General features: G+C 36.9%; 3 protein-coding genes and 1 long non-coding RNA gene across 8 annotated transcripts; 2 read left to right on the top strand and 2 right to left on the bottom strand.

The window, feature by feature from the left end:
• The first annotated feature begins 847 nt into the window (after positions 1 to 847).
• LOC106360007 lies at positions 848 to 2,207 on the top strand. The gene is made up of 2 exons (XR_002653631.2): positions 848 to 1,392; positions 1,469 to 2,207. It is a non-coding gene; the product is annotated as an uncharacterized LOC106360007 (long non-coding RNA).
• Positions 2,208 to 12,678: 10,471 nt separating this feature from the next.
• LOC106360006 (nudix hydrolase 25-like) lies at positions 12,679 to 15,864 on the top strand. Of its 3 annotated transcripts, none has more exons than XM_013799616.3 (6): positions 13,785 to 13,903; positions 14,238 to 14,305; positions 14,662 to 14,712; positions 14,894 to 14,986; positions 15,076 to 15,170; positions 15,266 to 15,864. In XM_013799616.3, exons 2-6 carry the CDS (start codon positions 14,240 to 14,242, stop codon positions 15,486 to 15,488), a joined length of 528 nt encoding a protein of 175 aa, XP_013655070.1. In that variant the 5' UTR covers positions 13,785 to 13,903; positions 14,238 to 14,239; the 3' UTR covers positions 15,489 to 15,864. The 3 variants fall into 3 exon arrangements, 2 of the variants coding, with proteins under 2 accessions (XP_013655070.1, XP_013655071.1); XM_013799617.3 differs by having other exon boundaries at positions 13,786 to 13,903; positions 14,235 to 14,305; XR_007315434.1 differs by lacking the exons at positions 14,238 to 14,305; positions 15,266 to 15,864 and having other exon boundaries at positions 12,679 to 13,903; positions 15,076 to 15,166.
• On the bottom strand, positions 15,739 to 18,201 carry LOC106361600 (pyruvate dehydrogenase E1 component subunit beta-2, chloroplastic-like). Of its 3 annotated transcripts, none has more exons than XM_048737918.1 (4): positions 17,965 to 18,201; positions 17,775 to 17,881; positions 17,652 to 17,686; positions 15,739 to 16,902 (listed from the first exon to the last, which is right to left on the bottom strand). In XM_048737918.1, exons 1-4 carry the CDS (start codon positions 18,065 to 18,067, stop codon positions 15,930 to 15,932), a joined length of 1,218 nt encoding a protein of 405 aa, XP_048593875.1. In that variant the 5' UTR covers positions 18,068 to 18,201; the 3' UTR covers positions 15,739 to 15,929. The 3 variants fall into 3 exon arrangements, with proteins under 3 accessions (XP_048593875.1, XP_048593876.1, XP_048593874.1); XM_048737919.1 differs by having other exon boundaries at positions 17,775 to 17,878; positions 17,965 to 18,185; XM_048737917.1 differs by having other exon boundaries at positions 17,775 to 17,884; positions 17,965 to 18,148.
• A 904-nt stretch (positions 18,202 to 19,105) lies between these two features.
• LOC125576959 lies at positions 19,106 to 19,800 on the bottom strand. The gene is made up of 2 exons (XM_048737517.1): positions 19,762 to 19,800; positions 19,106 to 19,558 (listed from the first exon to the last, which is right to left on the bottom strand). Exons 1-2 carry the CDS (start codon positions 19,798 to 19,800, stop codon positions 19,106 to 19,108), a joined length of 492 nt encoding a protein of 163 aa, XP_048593474.1.
• Positions 19,801 to 21,330: the final 1,530 nt, after the last annotated feature.

Here is a 21,330-nt window from a genome sequence, read left to right as displayed (position 1 = left end):
TTTTTGATTACCAAAGAAAGGAAAAAAACTAGAATGCCACTGGTCGTGGAAATCATACAGACGAGTTTTGGAACATATTGTAAAAGTCTAATTAGTGAGTAGCTGCACCTGAGGAGGAGCACAGTAGTATTCTAGAAATCAATCCCCAATAAAGCCAATGAAGAAGAACGACCATACTTTTTTTTTTGTTTTATTGGCATCGAACGACCATACTTAATAGGGGTATACGGTTGATAGTAAAGTGCGTGCAATTCAACGAACGGGTTTCTTGATGGGCCTGTGGCCCATACAATTTAATGGGTTTTGCTACACTTGTGAAAACCAAAGGTAAATCTATACTCTATAGTGTAGAGTTTAAAATTAAGATAAATCCCATAATGATTCTAATTATAGTTTACAAATCAATCCCATAAAATGACACTAATATCCTAGATATATAAAAATAATAAAAAATATAAATTTTTTTTTTTTATAGTTTTAGATTATATGTTTTCAAATTCGAACTTTTTTATGAATTTTTTTTTTCGAATTTTTTTTTCAAATTTTCTTTTTGTAATTCGAAAATATTTTTTGAAACTATTTTTAAAATTTTTATTTTCTATTTTATAAAATTTTAAACCTCAAACCCAAGTCTCCATCCCTTAACTCTAAATCCTAAAGTTTGAATTAATTAACCATAGGAGTATAAATGTATATTTATCTCTTTAATGAAACATTTTGGTCATTTTGATTCTTAGAATCTATATTTGTGATAGAAAATTTTTTAGTGCTATCTTATAAAATTTCCAATAGTAATTACAAAACGCAAAAAAAATTATAAAACGCTATAGAACCCTACACTAGAATACATAAAAATGAAAGGTCGGAGATGAAGCAATGGTTTGGTCCGTTTGGATAATATATATCCGAGAGAAGAGTCTCCAAAACTTTCTTTAAATGTTGAAGATGAAACCACTTTTGTGATCATTTGATATTATATTAATAAATAATTTACTCTCCATTACTAATCATCTAGTTCACTACTATCAGTCTTTCGTTCTCATTTGTATACTTTTTTTTCAATACTAGTTATACTAATTCGAACTAAACCTTGATTCAGAAAATCAAATTGATAATCGTAATCATTATAAAACATAGTAAAAACAATTTTGAACACTTGGTCTAAGTTTGTCCATTTTTATACTTTTTACTCTTTAAAAATATTTAATTGTAAAATTAGATAGTGGCAACCAGAAATTTTTTGTATAATGTTATCCAAAAAATGAAAAGTAGATGGTGGCAACTTGATCTCATCTGCCTCAACTTACAGCAGTCGACGTTGCTTCTCTTTTGGTCGGCGTGTGTACCGTCGATCCAGTCCGAGTATTTTCTTCTTCTATTGTAGTTTGTGTGGTAAGTTTTCTCGATAGCTTCGGATCTGAAAAAATGAAAGATTCCGGATTGAAGAGTTCGTGAATTGTTGTTCTAGTGGTTCTGAACTTGCTGGTTGACGTTCGTCGTTGATTTATCATGGTGGATTCTACCAGGTTTTAACCTTATGTCCCTCTTCGTTCAGTTTCTGTTTTGGTCATCTTGTAGAGTTTTTCTTAGTTGGTCTTTGATTCAACAACCGTGAAGCAGCGGCATGGGATGAACAGTTGGTTGGTATTGTCATCGAGAAGAAGCTGATTTCAGGACACCTCTCCATCTTGTTGTTGCTAAGGGTCTTTTTCCGTCCCTTGAATAAGGTTATTTTCGTAGTCGTTTTGGTTTTTGTTTATCTTTGATGGCTTTTGTGTGTTGAAGCAGTATAAGAGATTAAGACTTTGAAGCGTCCAGATAAAGGGTACATTGAGTAGGGAGTTTAATTTGTATCGGGTGTTGCTTCTCTTTAGGTGTTGTTTTGGCTTCACAAAGTGGTTTGTGTGTAGTCATCGTGAACAAGTGGTTCAGATGAGAGTGATGCTATTCTTCATGAAGTCCTCTGCGGTGCATGCTCTCTTGCTTTGTTCGTAGCAAGAAGACCGGCTAGTCGTAGTCAATTAAATTTTTGTTCTATTATTTCTTGTTACCTTGTTTCTTGGATTCTTTTAGTAAGGTGTAGTTATGGTTTATTTGTATTGTTTAGCTGCTCATGTTTTATCTTTTTGAGCTTAAGTTTTTCACTATTGAAATTTGGTTTTCCGAGATTAGTGCATGTTCTGTCGGATTGAGTGTTTCGCCATGTATTTTTCTGTGTTATCGATGAAAATTTTTAGATGGGAAAAAGGACGGATGATGACAACTTTATTTATGATCCGTGACTAAGTGCAGAGACAAATTATACTATTCGTCGTAATTAATAATGACAAAAATACAACTTAACAATAATCATGAATTCACTATTAAGTCAACTTCTTCCCTAAATTATAACTTTCAATTTATTTTTGTAAATAGACATATTAATTTCAAAGTTTTTTCTTCCAGCAAAGTCAACTAATTTTACATTAAAATTTAACAAATTTGAAGTATATTTATTTTGTCAATCAACTTTAGAAATTACAACCAGATTGTATATATAAACCAGTAAACCACAAACAAAAACGTGTAAGATCTTACACGTTTTTGTTTGTGGTTTACTGGTTTATATATACAATCTGGTTGTACCACACTTGCTGAATGTCGAACTATGTTACGGCAGTCAATACACGGACATACAATAACATCAACCCCTCCCATTGCTGAAGCCACATCCCGGACAAACTTTGAAGCCCCTCTCTCATATCCAGGATCAACTCTGCCATTAACAATCAAAAGAAAAACAAAATTAAACAAGTTAAGTCAGTAATCACCAAATGAAACATGAGATACACGCTTAAGCTCATTACCTGTTTAGATGTACCCAAGCTTTGTCCATAATGCTGTGTTCGAACCTAAGTTGAAACCTTTTGTAACAAAACGAACTTATAACATAACACATAAGAGTCAGAGGATGTAATGATATAGCAAAAATATTCAGAGCATGAAACGATACCAACCAAATAAAAAGATAACTGGAATAAAACAGGAAATCAAAGCAACCAACATATCAATTGACAGAGAAAGCGGCGATGAAGCTAAGAGATATCAAAAAAAATAAAACTTCGATTTCAGATTAACACTGACAGAGATATCGAAATTGTGACTTCCTATACCTATGAGATGTAGAACAGGAGTTGAATCGGAGCTGGGAGAAGCGGCGATGAAGGAGAGTGATGGAGAATCGAGGAGGAGATGGAGAATCGAGGAGGAGATGGAGAATCAAGGCGGAGATGGAGAATCGAGGCGGAGATGGAGAACCGGAGATGGAGAATCGACACAGAGATGGAAATAGAGAGAGAACGAGAGAGAAGGAGATGGAGAATCCAGATTGATTTCTCTTAGAGTTTTGTCGAGAAAGGGGGAAAATGAGAGAGAAGAGAGGGAACCCCGATTAGAGAGAGGGAAAACAGAAAATATTAGCTAATTTTTACTAAGTGTTTCGTGGAAAAGCTAATTTTAGCTTCCCGCTTAGCAAAACTCTATCATAGCATTTATATAATGCTAACCTATACTAAAAAAAAAATTCACTCATCAACGACAGCAGTTCAGTAAAACGTGCTATAACAATGTGCTATGAATAGCAACTTTTTTTGTAGTGAGAGAAACGTTGACAACAAAATAGTAATTAAACGTTTATCAATTTATCAGACCAAAACAAAAATACGGTTTATTTTGTTGTCTTTACATAATAGTATAATACACATGGCAACTGAATTTATGTTAACATAAGTCGTCGGTGGGCCTGGCTCAATAGTCAGAACACAGAAAAGGAAGAAGCTGGTGCATTAAAACGCTATCGTTTAAGAACGAATCCAATCTATACTATTATTTGCAAAGTAAATTTTCGCAATAGAGCTTTCACGTTGAAAGTTAGAGTGGTTAATATCGTTTATACCCTTAATAAATAAAATGTATAAATAAATCAAAAAATAAAAATGAAATTTTAATTGATTTTTATTAGATAATTGATTAATATTAAGAATAATAAGAATTATCCAAAATCTAAAAATATAATTTAAAAAAGAGATAACTTATCTATATATTGTATTGTTATCTGAAAAAGTCTTTAAGTAAAAAGTTAAAAAAAAAATTCTATAACTAAATATTAATTAAATAAAATTATTAATTATATAATTAAAAATAGAATATTAAATTATCCAAAATCTAAAAATATAATTAAAAAATATAATTTCTATATATATATTGTATTGTTATCTGAAAAAGTATTTTAGTAAAACGTTAAAAACATAAATTATATAATTAAATATCAATCAAACATTTTTTTTAATTATATAATTAAAAATTATTATTTGCGAAGTAGATTTTCGCAATAGAGCTCTCACGTTGAAAGTTAGAGTGGTTAATATCGTTTAACCCTTAATGAATAAAATGTATAAATAAATTAAAAAATAAAAACGAATTTTTAATTGATTTTGATTAGATAATTGATTAATATTAAGAATAGTAAAAATTATCCAAAATCTGAAAATATAATTTAAAAAAGAGATAACTTATGTATATATTGTATTGTTATCTGAAAAAAATATTTAAGTAAAAAGTTGAAAACATAAATTCTATAACTAAATATTAATTAAATAAAATTATTAATTATATAATAAAAAATAGAATATTGAATTATCCAAAATCTAAAAATTATAATTAAAAAGGATAATTTCTATATATATATATTGTATTGTTATCTGAAAAAATATTTTAGTAAAACATTAAAAACATAAATTATATAATTAAATATTAATCAAATAATTTTTTAATTATATAATTAAAAATATAATATTGGGTTATTTTAAGATTTTTTTTAGTAATGAATCTATATATATATATCTGACAGGCCGACACATGTCTGTGGGTTTTATTTATTTTGGTGGACTTGAGTTTAACTTTGGGCTTACACTATGAACAATTGACAGGTTTTTTACTCTTTAATATTATTGAATGTGTTAATTATTTCTTAATATATAATAGATAAAACAAAAAAAACACACATTACGATATAAACGTTATATTATCATCAAAACAATCTTTACCATATGTACCTCATCGTGTGATAATTTATAAAGTAGCAACGAATCTATGAGTTTAGCAAATTTGCAATTACCTACTTCAGAATTTTAAGTAAATAAGTGTGTTGAATATTATATTCATATGATTTAAAAACTTTTACAAATTTTTAATTTTAAACATACACCAAAAACTTTATGAAAGTAAATATCCATTCACTTTCTCAGCCACTTCAAATACCACCAACGCCAAAAAAAATTAATCAAGTGCACGAAAACTATAATATATTTAATTCAATAAATACATTAGTTAATGAAAAATCCTTTTTAAAAAATATTATTGATTCATACATAAATATTAAGAGAAATGTATAAAAGAAAATAAAAGTGACAATAACTTGAATAACAAAATGTATAAGACTGAAAATATTAATGATTTATGATCTAAGATATATTCAACTTATTGTCGCAAAGAACTTAATAAAAAATATATACTTTGTTTTAAGAACATTAAAAATCACATTAAAATATTTAACATTTTAAGAAAAATTATGAATCAATAATATTAATATAAATTTTAACTGAAAAACTCAATACTAAATGCATAAACATAAAAACAAACAAACCCTAAACCCTATAATCCTAAACATTATTCTAAACCAAACTTTAAACCCTACTAACCTTAAACCCTACTAACCCTAAATCCTACTAACCCTAAACTCTACCTAATTCTAAACCTATCTAACCCTAAACCCTACCTAACCCTAAACCCTTTCTAGCCATAAACCCTATCTAACTCTAAACCCTACCTAACCTTAAACCCTACTAACCCTAAACCCTACCTATTTCTAAACCCTATCTAACCCTAAACCCTACCTAACCCTAAACCCTGCCTACTCTAAACCCTACTAACCCTAAACCCTACCTAACCTTAAACCCCTTCTAACTCTAAACCTAACCCTAAACCCTGCTTAACCCTAAACCTGATCTAACCCTAAATCATGCGTAACCCTAAACCCTACCTAACACTAAACCCTTTCTAACCCTAAACCCTGCTAACCCTAAACCCTTTCTAACCCTAAACCCTGCCTAATTCTAAACCTTAAACCCCTTCTAACCCTAAACATGACCTAACCTTAAACCCTGCCTAACCCTAAACCCTGCGTAACCCTAAACCCTACCTAACCCTAGACCCTTTCTAACCCTAAATCCTGCTAACCCTAAACCCTACCTAATTCTAAACCCTACCTAACCCTAAACCCTTTCTAACCCTAAATCCTGCCTAATTCTAAACCCTACCTAACCCTAACCCTACATAACCCTAAACCCTACCTATCCTTAAAACTTTTCTAACCCTAAACCCTTTCTAGCCCTAAACCCAACCTAACCCTAAATCCTACTAACCCTAAACCCTACCTAACCCTAAACCCTACTAACCCTACCTAATTCTAAACCCTACCTAACCCTAAACCCTACCTAACCCTAAACCCTACCTATCCCTAAACCTTACTAATCCTAAACCCTATCTAACCCTAATCCCTACCAACCCTAAACCCTACCTAACCCTAATCCTTACCAACCCTAAACCCTACTTAACCCTAAACTCTACCTAACCCTAAACTCTACCTTACCCTAAACCCTATTTAACCCTAAACCCTACTTAACCCTAAACCCTGCCTAACCCTAAAAACCCTACCTAATCCTAAACACTTTCTAACCCTAAACCCTACCTAACCCTAAACCCTGCTAACCCTAAACCCTTCCTAAGCCTAACCCTACCTAAACCTAACCCTAAACTCTACCTAACCCTACCTACCCTAAACCATGTTTAACCCTAAACCCTACTTAATCCTAAACCCTTTTTAATCCTAAACCCTTCCTAACCCTAAGCCCTGCCTAACCCTGCCTAACCCTACCTAACCCTACCTAACACTAAACCCTGTTAACCCTAAACCCTTCTTAAAACCCTACCTAACCTTAAACCCTGTTAACCCTAAACCCTTCCTAAACCTAACCCTAAAACCCTACCTAAACCTAACCATAAATCCCATCTAACCCTAAAACTCTACCAACCCTAAACACTAAAAAATAATCTCAAAACTTAAAGTTAAAAAAACCTAAACTCTTACCGCTATGTAATTTGTTGTTGTGATATTCAAATACCAAATTACATAGCGGATTTTAAATCTTACATCCATTATTTTAATTGTCAAAATATTTTGAAAATTGTATCTTATAAATAAAAAAGGTAAATTATATTTTAATAACGTTAAATTTTGTTAAAATAGAATGAAAAATTATTATCATAAATAAATTAAGAATTTTGATGAAATTTAAAAATCTTCGAATCAATAACAATTAATTAGTAATATTTCAAAAACCCTTAAACTATTATAGCAGTAGAATCTCAAAAAAAAAATTAAAGTTCTCAAACATTTATTTACCAATAACCATCCTTAAATCTTTGCTCATTCAAAAAAATAATATTTTTTACATAAATTGGAATCAAGTTTTTTTTTTGACTAGAGACCCGAGTTTAAATTAGACCACTAAAATATTTTAATATTTAATTGTTCAGAAATAACAAGTTAATGTTCTTAAAATATAACCATCCTTAAATATTTGCTCTTTCAAAAAAAAAAATTTTTTTTCATAAATTGGAAACAAGTTTTGCTTTTTGACTAAAGATCCAAGTTTAAATTATACCACTAAAATATTTTAATATTTAATTGTTCAGAAATATATATTTATATATTCGAGAGTAGACAATGCATAGATGATACTAAATTGATCGCAATAATTCTTTTTGAAAAAAACAATATAACTAGTAAAGTATACAAATAATTTTTCAAAAATTTATGAAAATGTTTAAACACGCCTCACGGACAAAACACCTAGTTATCTATATAAATGTACAAAGATATACGTATGCAAATACTAAAAAACGGCTACTTTCTCTCTCTAAAAAGTGCGATCTTTTGGGGGATTGTTTCTCATCCTCTCCTCCGCCGTCGGTGGGCACCACGCTCTCCGGCGAGAACTCTTCGCCTCTCCCCTTCTGTTCCCCTGTTTCCCTCTCCCATGTCGCGATGCTTGCTAAGAAAAAGAAACCTCGTCCGCTCCTCGCTCTGCCTTTCAAGGTCTTCCGTCTAGCGCGTCCTGCCAGGAAGCGTGGTGCTATGGCAATTAAAAAGAACAAGTCAATCTCCCTCGCCGATCTCGGCGTTGCTGCATCTGGGCCTTCGAGTCCTGTGACAAATTCTCTCCAGATTGCTTTGCCTGCGACCCCTAGATCTGCTATTCCCTGTAGCTCTGGAGTCTCTGGCTCCGCTTTGTTGTCGAAGGAGGTCCCTCCTTCTACTTCGCCGTCTGTTTTTCCGCCATTATTGGAGGCTTCCTACACCTCCCCTGGTTCTGGATCTACTCCTCAGGGCTCCAAAGCCTCGGAGGATGTCATCTCCCCGGAGAGAAACTATGCTGCTATGCTTAAAAGCTCTGCTCAGTTGCAGGAGTTAGGAACTCCGACGGAGCATGTCTCTGGAGTGCCTTTCGTCCTCATCCCAGACGAAAATATTGACGCCGCTAAATTAGAGTTTAAGAACTTCGTCTATGCTCGCTTCCATGGTGATTACCCGTCGATGGGAAAGATTATTGGAGTGGTTAATGCAGTATGGGCAAAAACCGGTCCACGGATCTTCGTCCACAATATTGGGCAAGGCATTTATCTCCTTCGAGTCAATAATCCAAAGACTCGTGAGGTTCTACTATCTCGGACCTGTTGGAATATAGGAGGCCTTCCTATGTTTGTGGCTCCTTGGTCTCCTGAGTACTCCCCTGACGAACCTCCATTAACAACTGCAATTGTTCCTGTAGAGTTGCGCAATGTTCCGTATCTTTTGTTCAACAATGAGAGTTTGAGTCGTCTTGCTACAGCTGTTGGTAAACCAGACTCCCTTGCTCCTGAAACTGAACGCAAGGAAAACTTTGAAGTCGCAAAGCTGTATGTTAGGGTCAATCTTACTGCTCCGCTTCCTTACAAGATAATCTCAGGATTCTCAAATGGCAGGGAGGTTCAAATTGATGTTTCATATCCTTGGTTGCCTGTAAAGTGTGATGCTTGTAGGAGATTTGGCCACACCACTGATAAGTGCACATTTGGTATCTCTGAAGGCTCCTTCGGACAGGAGAGTGCTAGGAAAACCGTTCCAAACGGATCCAAACCTCGACCTGTTCGTTCCAAAGATAAGATGATGAAGAAGGTGGTCCTTAAATATGTACCAGTGGTTCAAGTTGCAGCTGATGAAGACAACGGTCTTACTGCTGAAGTCAAACTCGCAAATTCAGAACCTGCGGGTGAAACTACTACTCCCACGTCGGCCCTTCTTGGTGGTGATGAAGTGGGGTTAGAAGAGGGTGAAATTGGTCAGGAAGTTTTAGGAGAGCCTGCAGGTGGCGCTACATCCTCAGACCATTCCTCAGCGTCGCTGGTTAACAATTCTACAGAGACAGCTATCCGTACTAGTCCAGTGACCAATGATGATGAGTTGGTCCTTACTATGTCTGACACTGCTGATCCAGCTATGGCATCTATGGCATCTGTCTCGGTCCCTATTCAGACGGTCGCAGAAAATGGTTCTCAAGCAAACTTAGGAAATACTGACCCTCTAGCCTCAGACACTTCTGTGCCTGTCAACAAGGCTTATGTTCCAGCTACAGATATTGACGGTGAGGATACTGCTCAGACAATAGCTGGTCCGGGTACTAAGCAAGAAGAAAGCTTCGATTCAGAGGAAGATCGGAAAAACCCTTTTATCCTGGTCAGAAACAGGAGGCGTGGCCGCAGGGCCACAAAACACCTCTAAATCATTATTTATGTGTTTTTTTGCGTGGAATGTTCGTGGACTGAATAGTGATAGACGCCACACCATGACCAAAGATTGGATTAATATCCATAGGCCTTTTTTTGGAGCTTTTTTGGAAACTCATATTTTGGAGAATAATAAAGAGAGAGTTTTGAGTGCTATTCCGAGGGATTGGAAATACTATGGGAATTATGAACATAACGACGCTGGTCGTATTGTTGTTGTTTGGGATCCGAGGGTCACGATGCTTATCTATAATGCCTCTGCTCAATCAGTTACTTGTGGGGTTACGATCTTGTCTGAAAACATAACCCTCACGGTCACGTTCGTATATGGGTTTAATCTGGTGGAGGATCGGAGGAGTCTCTGGATTAATCTGCAGGACTTACATGCCTCATCCCCGGTCTCAGAGCACCCTTGGTCAGTACTTGGAGACTTCAATCAGATGCTGCGGTCTTCTCATCATTCAAACCACCTCTCAGCGCGCACAGATGAGTCTGGAATGGAGGAAGCAAATCTTGGACTGCAGGATGCTCAGTTATTTGAAGCTCAAGCCAAAGGTTTACCTTTTACTTGGAGGAACTGCCAAGATGATAATCCTATATCGACAAGGATAGACCACGCTTTCATCAACCAGGCTTGGTCCTCTTCCTTTCCTGACTCCTTTGCGGACTTTTTAGATCCTTCACAATCTGATCATGCTCCTTGCCTCTTTCGGATGCCAGCTATAAGGCGACAGGTTATTAAACCGTTTAAATTTTTCCATCACGTAATAGATCATCCAGAGTATGCTGAAACAGTTACAGAGGCGTGGAACTTTGGCCAGATTACGGGTACAGATCAATACAAGCTGGTTCGTTCCCTGAAGCTGTTGAAGAGACCTTTGAGGAGTCTCAACAAGCGACATTTTAGTGGCATCTCGCAAAGAGTTAAGGCTCAACGGGAGAGGGTGGATGAGCTCCAAAGACGTTTGCTTACTTTGCCTGATGCATCTACAGCCCGTGAAGAACACTCTGAGCGCGATAAACTAAACATTCTACTTAACGCAGAGGAGAAGTATTATAAGCAGAGGTCGAGAGTCAGATGGGCTAATCTAGGCGATCGCAACACCCCTTTTTATCACAGAATGGTCTCTCATCATGCTTCCAGAAATCATATACACTTTCTCAAGGATGGCAATGAAAATCTGCTCTACGGGATTGAGGATATAAAAGCTCACGCTGCCGATTATTTCCAAGGGATTCTTGGTTCTACAGACCTACCTTTCTCTGCGGCCACGACGGAAGACCTGAGTAATCTTCTCCCCTTCCGTTGCTCTGATCTTCAACAGAACTACTTGAAACGTGAGGTAACCTCAGCCGAAATTAAAGCAACTCTGTTCTCTATGCCGCTGAATAAGAGTCCGGGCCCGGATGGCTACTCAGTTGAGTTTATTCGCGCATCTTGGGAGACAGTGGGAGAGGACATCATCAAAGCGGTTCGAGAATTTTTTAGGAATGGTCGCCTTCTCAAGGATATGAACACTACAGCGATAGCTTTAATTCCAAAAAAGCCTCAAGCCTGCTCTCTTGGTGACTACAGACCCATCAGCTGTTGCAACATTGTGTACAAGCTCATCTCCAAAATTATTGCAAACCGTCTCAAGCCAATCCTCACAAAGTGTGTTAGTCCGAATCAAGCGGCCTTCTTGAAAGGTCGGAGCTTGGGAGAGAATGTTCTACTTGCGACGGAGCTCATCAAGGACTATAATAAATCATCCTGCCTCAAGAGTGCAATGTTAAAAATTGACATCCGAAAAGCATTTGACACTGTCTGCTGGGACTTTGTTATTAAAGTTCTTCAAGCGCAGCAGTTTCCGCCCATTTTTATCTCTTGGATCACTGAGTGTATCTCCTCAGCCAGGTTCTCCGTTGCGATTAATGGTGAGCTTGCAGGTTTCTTTCAGGGTAAGAAGGGTTTAAGGCAGGGTGACTCCATTTCTCCCTATCTGTTCATTATGTTGATGGAGGTCCTGTCTCTTCTACTGAACAAGGCTGAGGCTGATGGGGTTTTTGGTCTACACCCGCTGTGCTCGGACCCAAAGCTCACACACTTGCTGTTTGCGGATGATCTCTTGGTTTTCTCAAATGGTACAAGGGCTTCAACGTCAGGAATCAAGGAAGTCATGCGTCAATTTAAGGACTGGTCCGGACTTGAAACGAATGAGTCGAAAACAGAGATCTTCTATGGAGGGTTCTCTGATATTCAAGCTTCTGTTCTAAGTGATCTTTCGGGTTTCAAGCGTGGGGTCTTTCCAACAAGATATTTAGGTTTGCCGCTAAGCCCCAAAAGGATTTCAGCAGCCACTCTGCAACCGTTTCTTGATCGTATTACTGCTAAGCTCCACTCTTGGACGGTTAAGTTCCTTTCCTTCGCTGGTAAAGTTCAGATGATCACTTCGGTTATCTACGGCATGGTGAACTTCTGGAGCTCTGTCTTTGTGCTCCCAAAATGGTTTTATACAAAAGTAGATTCCCTCTGTTCTGGTTTTCTATGGAAGAATAGCACTTCCTCGGCTGTGGGTGCAAGAGTTTCTTGGGCAGATATTTGTCAACCAAAAACAGAGGGAGGTTTGGGAATTAGGAAATTGGAGGATTTTGAGATGGTTTTCAGATTGAAACGTATCTGGCTTTTCTTCTCTGCTTCTGGATCTCTTTGGGTGCCGTGGCTGAAGAGCAACAGATTTGCGGGTAGGAGTATTTGGTGTATTAATGAGTCGCCAAGGTTCTCAAAGACTGTTCGAAGCATGCTAGCCTTGAGGCAAGACCTTCAGCTCTATCTCCGCTGCACTGTCAGGGATGGACAAACAGCTTTGTTTTGGTATGATTACTGGACGGAGCTAGGTCCTTTATACCTATTATTCGGGAGCTCAGGGCCTGCATCTCTTAGGATCCCTCTAAATGCAACTGTGTCGCAAGCTGTTCGTGATGGACACTGGAACCTACCCCCTGCGCGATCTGAATATGCCGAGACTCTTCATGTTATATTATCTACCATGCCTGTCCCATGTCAAGCAAATGGTAGCGATGTGTTCTTGTGGAGAAACAGATCAGGTGGTTTTGGTACTTCTTTCTCCTCTTCTGTTACGTGGGAGAGGCTACGCATTCCTAACCCGCTGGTTCAGTGGCACCCGGTGGTTTGGTTCAAAGAAGAGATCCCCCGCTGTTCCTTCATTGTTTGGACTGCTGTTCTTAAAAGACTTCCTACTAGGGATAGGTTGATTGCTTGGGGCATAACTCTTCCACCAGATTGTGTTCTTTGTCCTAATGCTGTGGAATCTCATTCCCATCTGTTCTTTGAGTGTTCCTATGCTACTGTCATTTGGAATCGATTTTGTGGCAGGTACTTGGCGGCTCCGCCTACCTCTGTAGCGGCGGTGACTGATCTATGCCGACAGCTGCAAGGGCCCCATGCGTCTCGAGCTGTAGCGGTGCTGAAGCTTTTGAATCAAGTTATTATCTACAACCTTTGGCGCGAACGAAATGCCCGTATCTTCAGAGATGTTTCTATGACTCAAGAGGCGTTCTTCAAAGTTGTGGATCGTAGTATGCGGGATAGATTGCTCTCTCTTCCGTCTCGGACTGCAGCCTCTCTTCCGTCTAGGACTGCAGCTTCACCCTCCCTCCTCGAATTGTACTTCTGCTTCGTTTTCCCTTATAGTTAATCCAATCCAATCTCTCTAGAATGCTTCTTGTCAGCCCTCTCTCTCTTTTATTCTCTCCTTGCTGTTTGTTGTAATAAGTTGTGTTTTTTTCACAACATTGTAAAACTCAGAAAATGGTTATAAATTTTAACATTTAGACCAAAAAAAAGATATACGTATGCTTTTGTTTGAAAGAAAAAGCACAAACAAAAACACATGCTCTTCGTTGTAGCTTCCTTGGGTTAACACTTTTCTCCTGCTTTAGAAGTCAAAGCTCCAAAAAAAAGAAAAAAGAAACCGAGGTCAGTCCTTCGTTCGATGCTTGATTATCTCTTTTTTTTTTTGTTTTCCAGATCTGTACGTTTTAGATTTGTTCTATGTGTTCAGAAGTGTTCTATTCCTGAAAATTGACTTGCTCTGATTAAAATATTCTATATTTTTTTATAGTATGGATTTGAAAATCGATTAAAAGTGTGGAGTTGCAAAGATCATGCAAAACACTAGAAAAGAAAAGACTAAAAAGTAAAACAGTAGAACCAAGTCATCAACTATTATAAAAGCTGATGAAATTGGTGCATAATATCATATAATTTAATGCTAAATAACGGTTTAAGTGGTAATGTTTGCTTTCAGCAGAAATGGAGAATCTACCTCCTGGTTATCGTCCCAATGTTGGTGTTTGTCTAATCAATTCTGATAATCTGGTAACATTTCAACCATCTAATTCAGCTCTCTAGTTGAAATACTGTTTTACCACTAGTAAATAGTAGGTACTGAGTTTATTAGAGCAACTTCATCACAAGAGTTCTCAAACGAAAAATTATGAATATTATATTATAAATTAATTATGTAATTAAACTATAATTAGAAAAAAATAAAAGCAAGCACTTAATGATTAATGAATGACGATTGTCAAAATTGGTTTCCTCCAAAGTTCTTTTTGAGAACTCCATCTCATACTCTCTTGCTTTTTCAATCTTTTTATCTTTTTATTGGTAAGGTAATTTCTAAGAACTCTTAAATGGAGTTGCTCTTATGACCAATGATTACTGATTCACAGGTATTTGTGGCTTCAAGATTGAATGTTCCTGGAGCATGGCAGATGCCACAGGTGTGTTTACGCATATTACTGATGTTCATTGTTCAACACCACTCAAGAAAAATTGCTGAATAAATCTCGAGAAGATGTTTCTATATCAACTTTACACCAGTTTCAAACTGTTTTCTCTTTGTATTAACAATGATCTTGAAACCTTCAATGATACAAGTTAACTAAACCGGGAATGTTACAGGGTGGCATTGAGGATGGAGAGGATCCAAAGTCAGCAGCCATGAGAGAGTTACAAGAAGAAACTGGGGTAGTTTCAGCTGCAATCATCGCTGAGGTCTCTCTACTCATTTTACTAAAGAGAATACATATGTTTATGAATCAGAGCATTTACCATATGATTCTTGATGTGTTCTTCAATGTCAGGTTCCAAATTGGTTGACATATGATTTCCCACCGGCAGTAAAAGCAAAGGTTAACCGTCTGTGGGGCGGTGAATGGTATGGTCAGGCGCAGAAATGGTGAGTCTTCAATACCATCTAGTTATGGCCAAGGTGTTTACAAAGAAGGGAGAATGAATGGCTCAGTGTTTCTGAACGCTAATGAATCCACACAGGTTTCTAGTGAGACTGATGAACGATGAGGACGAAAGAGAGATCAATCTAGCGAACAATGAAGCAGATTCAGAGTTTTCAGGGTGGAAATGGGCGAAACCGGAAGAAGTGATAGAGCAAGCAGTTGATTACAAAAGGCCAACATACGAACAAGTCATCAACTCTTTTGGTTCTTACTTGAACGATACAGGAAGAGCTGCAAAGTGTAAATCATCCAAGTGGTAATAAGAAAACCTCAAATCGATGTTTATCTTTTCCTTTTCTTTTTGTGCTCATTTTTGTAAATTGGCTATTGGTAGTTTAGTACTAGAAGGTCTTGGTTTAAATGTGGGTACTTATACTGTAATAAAGTCTTTGTTTGGATTCAAAAATGAATGAGTTGTATGTGTTTATTAACGTAAGTGTAAAGAAAAGAACATTTGTAACAGAATGCGTAGTGTGTGTTCATAGCAAAAGGTAATGAAAATTCAAAGGATAAAAATAAAAATGTGTGAGATAGATTAACAAAGGAAACATTATGAGTTTCAAAGCCATATTCCAAACACACAACAAAAGGGGCAACAAACGTTAACAAAACCCAAACAACTTAGACAAATTCTTACGAACTAATTAAGCTCAAGAGAAGGTAAATGGTAAATAATGGCTCACCGGATAAAACTATGAATTTCACTGGCAAAGCTGCTCAACGGCCGTCACGATCTGAGCCGGTTGAACAACGGTCCACTCCTCCAGTGTACCAGCGTACGGTGTAGGAACGTCCTGAGAAGACAAACACATCACCGGAGCATCTAAATAGTCATGAAAGTTCTCATTAATGGCAGCAGTAAGACTAGCCCCAATCCCACCGGTTCTCATACACTCCTCCACGATCAAAACTCGGTGCGTTTTCTTAACCGAGTTCCCAATCGTGTAAAGATCAAACGGTTTCAGCGACCTGATGTCGATAACCTCAGGGTCATACCCTTTGTTCACCAGAGTTTTAGCTGCCTGCATCACATGGTACCTCATCCGCGAGTAAGTGAGGATGGTGATGTGCTCTCCAGGTCTGACCATCTCAGCTTCTTCAAGGTTACATATGTACTCCTCGTCCGGGATCTTCTCCTTGAGATTGTAAAGCAGAACATGCTCAAACAGAATCACAGGGTTCTCGCTTCTGATCGCGGCTTTCATCAGCCCTTTGGCGTTGTAAGGAGTCGAGCAAGCAACCATCTGGATCCCAGGAATGGACTGGAAGTAAGATTCTAGCCGCTGCGAATGCTCAGCGCCGAGCTGGCGTCCCACTCCACCGGGACCACGGATGACAACCGGGATTGTGAACTGACCACCAGATGTGTAGTGAAGCATTCCACAGTTGTTGGAGATCTGGTTGAAGGCGAGGAGGAGGAAACCCATGTTCATACCTTCGATGACGGGTCTTAGACCAGTCATGGCGGCTCCAATGCCCATACCGGTGAATGCGTTTTCACAAATAGGAGTGTCGAGAACCCTGAGGTCGCCGAATTTATCAGCAAGGCCTTTGGTTACTTTGTAGGAGCCACCGTAATGGCCAACGTCTTCACCCATAACACATACATGTGGATCTCTGTCCATCTCTTCTTCCAGACCTTCCTGAAGAGCCTCGAAAAGCAGTAGCTCATGTCTGCAAGTTGATAAAATTTAAAATTTTGTTATACTCTGATGTGTTGTGACCGAAAAGGCATCAACATTACATGGTTAGAATATGAGCCATAAAATTTTGTTATACTCTAAATATTGAAATTCAGAGAAAGAGCAGGAGATTGTTAATTGTGACAATAGATGTTAAAGAGAAACGCATAGGTGAAAGCAATGGCTTAAACAGTAAGGGTAGCATAAAAGAGCACATAACTGCTGAATAATTAGATAGCAAAATAAATAGTATCTGAAACACAAGCCTAATGAATTGCAGTATAAGCAAAAAGTCATCCGAATTGTTTTCTTCAAAACTTGTTCACTTGATATTCCAATACAGCAGAGCTAAAATTTTCATAGGATTCATGACACATTAGCATGTGTCCATGGGAAGTATAACTAAATGGTTTGATGTAAGGATCTTCAATCAACATAATCATCTTCTAGCATGATAACCACAAACAGAGAGATCAATGAGAAATATTACTTTAAAAGGAAAGTAGTGCAACACATTAAGCTTTTGCAGTCAGTCACTAACAATTATCTATTTAAAAACAAGCGGTCTCTGGAGATTTAACTCTCACAATCTATTGCACAAAACCAATAGCACGGGAGTGAAAAAGCTACCTACTTTTTAGCTAAATTTGAATCCCATTGACATGCAAACAAAGGCATTTCATTTGTCTAAGAACAAAATATATGATAGATCTAATTTGCAAAGCATAAACAAAAACATACCCAGTGCCAGTGGTGGCAGATGTCTCCGCCTTCGTCTACAAAACAAAGCGTAATGAATCACTACAAGATTCAAAAGAAGGAACCATACGAACAATTAATCAATAGACAAAGAAGCATACATACCGCAACAGCAGCACTCGCAATCAATTTCTGAGAGTGACGAACACTGAGGCTCTTACTCGCATCAGATCCACCACCAGCCACAATGCATCTCTTGCTGCTCCTCGCTGCTGTTGCATCAAACAACCAAAAAAAATCTAAACTCCAAAGATCTCGCAAATGAGAATACATATTTCAAATTCGAAATCGAGACCTGGGAGATTGGTGCGGGAAGGAGCAACGAGTTTCTTTGGATTAAACGTCGACAAGGCCGTAGCAGCTCCAGCTCCAGCTCCTCCATGGATTCTCGCAGCCATTTTTTTTTTCTCAGAGAGAGTGACGAAGCGGAGAAATCGAAGGACTGGTGAGAAAAGCTGTGAAATCGATTTCTTCTGTAAAAATAAATAATTTTTTTTTGTGTGTTGCGATCAAATCCACATGTTTGTTGTACATTGTTTTCTTCGCCATGCACCACTTCTCATCTCCCGTGGGCCCCTTATTTTGCTTAAAACCAATATAGTTATGACACGTGTTATATTTAGGTTAATAGTGACACGTGTTGGTATCTACATTGTGGAGTATATATCGCTCCATGAACAAGCTTGTAGAGGAGTTAGCTAGGACGGGTTCGCTTAACAACCCGGACCAACCCAGTTTCATTGATTTTGGGTGACGGGGATGGGCCTCAAATGTATCGGCCCAGTGATAACATAGTTTTCATTACGTTATAATCATGTGTATAGAGAGATGTCAGTGTCTAATTGCTTGACCAAGTGGGAGGTCTTGTGGATAGGTAAGTGCTCTTTTTGCACATGTTTTTCGCACTCTCTTCCATGATGATGCGTTGAGCTGTTACCGTGGGTAGGTTATACCGTCTAGTGTCCGCATAGGAGGGACGTGTGTGAGTTGACTTATAGGCAAAGAAGCATCCTCTGCTCGCATGGAAACCTGGCACTACCCTTAAGTCTTTTTTTTTCCAGAATTTGAGGCCTTAAACTGATTTAATATTTTTCCTTTTCGGACCTTACGGCTTACGCTAAGCTAGTTGGACTTTTTTTTTTCTCTTTGGACCTTATGCTGGTTGAGGCTTTTCTTTTCTGACTTTATTTCTTTAAGATAGCTAACGTCATTCTTTTCTTTTTTTCTGAAAAAAAACTTTTTTTTTATCAACTGCTCATCAAAACGGTGGTCAGACGAACCGATTCTTCGTAAAACACTTCCATCTAATCGAGTTTAATCTATATGGGAAATAATATAGCCTTTTGTCCTTACTTCATTTTCTAACGTGTCCGCCTGACCATTCTTATTCCGAGGAATATGATACATGTTCCATTCTCGAAATCCTCCTGTAATCTCTAGAACACCTTGATCTTTGTCGTGAATGTTGGGTTTCTAGTCATGTCTATTAGGTCCGAACAGTCCGTCTCGAACCGTATCGAGGTTATCCTCATATCTCTCATACATGAGGCTGCCCAAAGTAAACTTTCTATCTCAGGATTCAAAGCTGAGAGACTCCTGCTGCACGCATGTATTCCAAAATATTCAAAACCTATTTGATCCTTAAGACTCCACCCAAAACCACTAACACTGCCATTATCGATGATCCATGATGCATCAATTTGACAGGTTGTGATTCGAGGTATCCGACGGAACACTGTCTCAACCTCTGTAGTAGGAGGGTTGTTATAATCCTCGTTTGCTCCCTCGTTTTCGTTAGCTTTCCTCCAACATTCTGCCTCAAGAGACGCGTGCTGGAGAGTGTCAATCGGAGATACGACTTTTCCATTAAAGAGTTTGTTGTTCTTCGCCTTCCAATTATACCAACCGATCCATGGAAATGTATCAAATTGTGGTCTCAGTGGAGCCACCTTTTTTTCTTTTCTGAAACAGAAAGTTTATATTTCGGTATATAGATATACTCGGAAAGTATCCAGAAAGGACGGATAATCTGATAAAGCCCAAATCAGCAGGATTAGAAGCATTCAAAAAGAAGATGATTAATCGATTTCACTGTGCCAGCACATCTAGGACAACTCCTATCGGTGCCCATGTATCTATAAGTGAGCCTCTATGTCATCGCCACACAGCCCGAGAGAGCATGCCACAAGAAATTAATGCTTCATCTTAGTCGGGGCCTTTATCTTCCACACATGGTTCTGAAGGCTCGTGATACTCAGTTCTAGAACTTCTTCATGTGTAAGACTCATCTTGGTAGATCGGGTAGGTCATAACTGGTTTTAACCGAATAAACTCTTGATTTTATGTGATTCTAAACATATCCATCCGAAACAAGAAAGCGAGAAGGTTTTAGTCCTAATATCAAAAGAATATCATTTAAATGGAAGAATTTTCATAAAAACTATATATTTCACTCTTTGGTGTCATTCCTAATAAAAAAAACTGAATAAGAAGTTAAGGTAGTTTGTAAACAATGTGGTCAGCAAGTTTAGGTGATCGAGCCACTGAGTCTGAAACCCAAGACTCATTCCAAATCCTTGTATCTCGACCCGTATCAATTGTTTTCTGTAAACCCGATATAAGTAGAGGTTTTATTACGAAATAAAATTATCCAGATGCAATATAAATTCTCATTATAGAGCAAATTAGCTCGATATACTAAAAAAAGTGGGATACCATAGAATGTGGGGAAAATGGTAATGATGGGAGAAAGAAAATTAGGGTGAAATAAGGTATGAAGTGCAAATAAGATAGATGTTGTGTGTAGGGAGTACAAATCTCTTTCTTATTAAAAGAGGAGCATTACTACAAACTAACCTTATCTTCATGTGTTATTAACTAAAATGTCATTTCCTACGTGTCATCACAAGAGCTCTTCTCACACATTTTAACTAAAAGCCCTCTTTTCACTAGAATAATTACAAGTATTGCCATTGTTATAAATCGACCTTCTTAAACATTTATAATCTTTAGTTGCATCAATGATTCTTTATCATGATTAATTTTGTATATTAAACTTAGATAGAACGTGTTTACAATGTCCACATAAGCCGAACATATATAAAGTAAATTATATAGTTATATACTTTTATAAATATACACAAAATAATTTTATTACATAGTTGATATGGTCGTACTATATATAAAAATAATAATTATATAATAGTTATATAAATATATGTATAATAATTATATTATATAGTTGATACGGTCGTACTATATACAAAAAAATTTATATAATAAATATATATATATATAATAATTAAATTAAATAATTAATATGGTCGTACTATATACAAAAGAAAATAATTATTTAAACATATAACTATAATTTAATAGTATATACAAAATAATTATATTGTAGTTATATGAGTATATGCAGGATAATTATATTATAATAGTTGAAAAAACGTTTCCAAACATATATTTTGCATATTAACCACGCAATGTGGTTAAATGTGGTCATTTAACATAATAGTATTACAATTTAATTGAGTTAATCACGCAATGTGACTTGCAAGATGTTAACCAGTTTGGTAAGCAACTTAATTGAGTTAATATTGATATATATATTTGACTTCCAAAAAAATAAGAGGTTTTTCATTACATTTACTGTATAATG

This window comes from Brassica napus, chromosome A8, assembly GCF_020379485.1.
Source record: "Brassica napus cultivar Da-Ae chromosome A8, Da-Ae, whole genome shotgun sequence".
NCBI lineage: Eukaryota > Viridiplantae > Streptophyta > Magnoliopsida > Brassicales > Brassicaceae > Brassica > Brassica napus.
Note: the sequence above shows the minus strand (reverse complement) of the source record. Positions and strands in the feature narration are given on the sequence as shown.

What these genes read in the sequence shown, in the direction of transcription:
- LOC125576959 (XM_048737517.1), bottom strand. Translation starts at nt 19,800, where the DNA reads ATGGGCACCGATAGGAGTTGTCCTAGATGTGCTGGCACA. An exon ending in GTCCTAGATGTGCTGGCACA is followed by an intron (nt 19,559 to 19,761) that starts GTGAAATCGATT and finishes TATAATTGGAAG; the next exon opens with GCGAAGAACAACAAACTCTT.
- LOC106361600 (XM_048737917.1), bottom strand. Translation starts at nt 18,067, where the DNA reads ATGGCTGCGAGAATCCATGGAGGAGCTGGAGCTGGAGCTGCTACGGCC. An exon ending in TTGCGAGTGCTGCTGTTGCG is followed by an intron (nt 17,687 to 17,774) that starts GTATGTATGCTT and finishes TTTGTTTTGTAG; the next exon opens with ACGAAGGCGGAGACATCTGC. An exon ending in TCTGCCACCACTGGCACTGG is followed by an intron (nt 16,903 to 17,651) that starts GTATGTTTTTGT and finishes ATCAACTTGCAG; the next exon opens with ACATGAGCTACTGCTTTTCG.
- LOC106360006 (XM_013799616.3), top strand. Translation starts at nt 14,240, where the DNA reads ATGGAGAATCTACCTCCTGGTTATCGTCCCAATGTTGGTGTTTGTCTA. An exon ending in GAGCATGGCAGATGCCACAG is followed by an intron (nt 14,713 to 14,893) that starts GTGTGTTTACGC and finishes GGAATGTTACAG; the next exon opens with GGTGGCATTGAGGATGGAGA. An exon ending in CAGCTGCAATCATCGCTGAG is followed by an intron (nt 14,987 to 15,075) that starts GTCTCTCTACTC and finishes CTTCAATGTCAG; the next exon opens with GTTCCAAATTGGTTGACATA.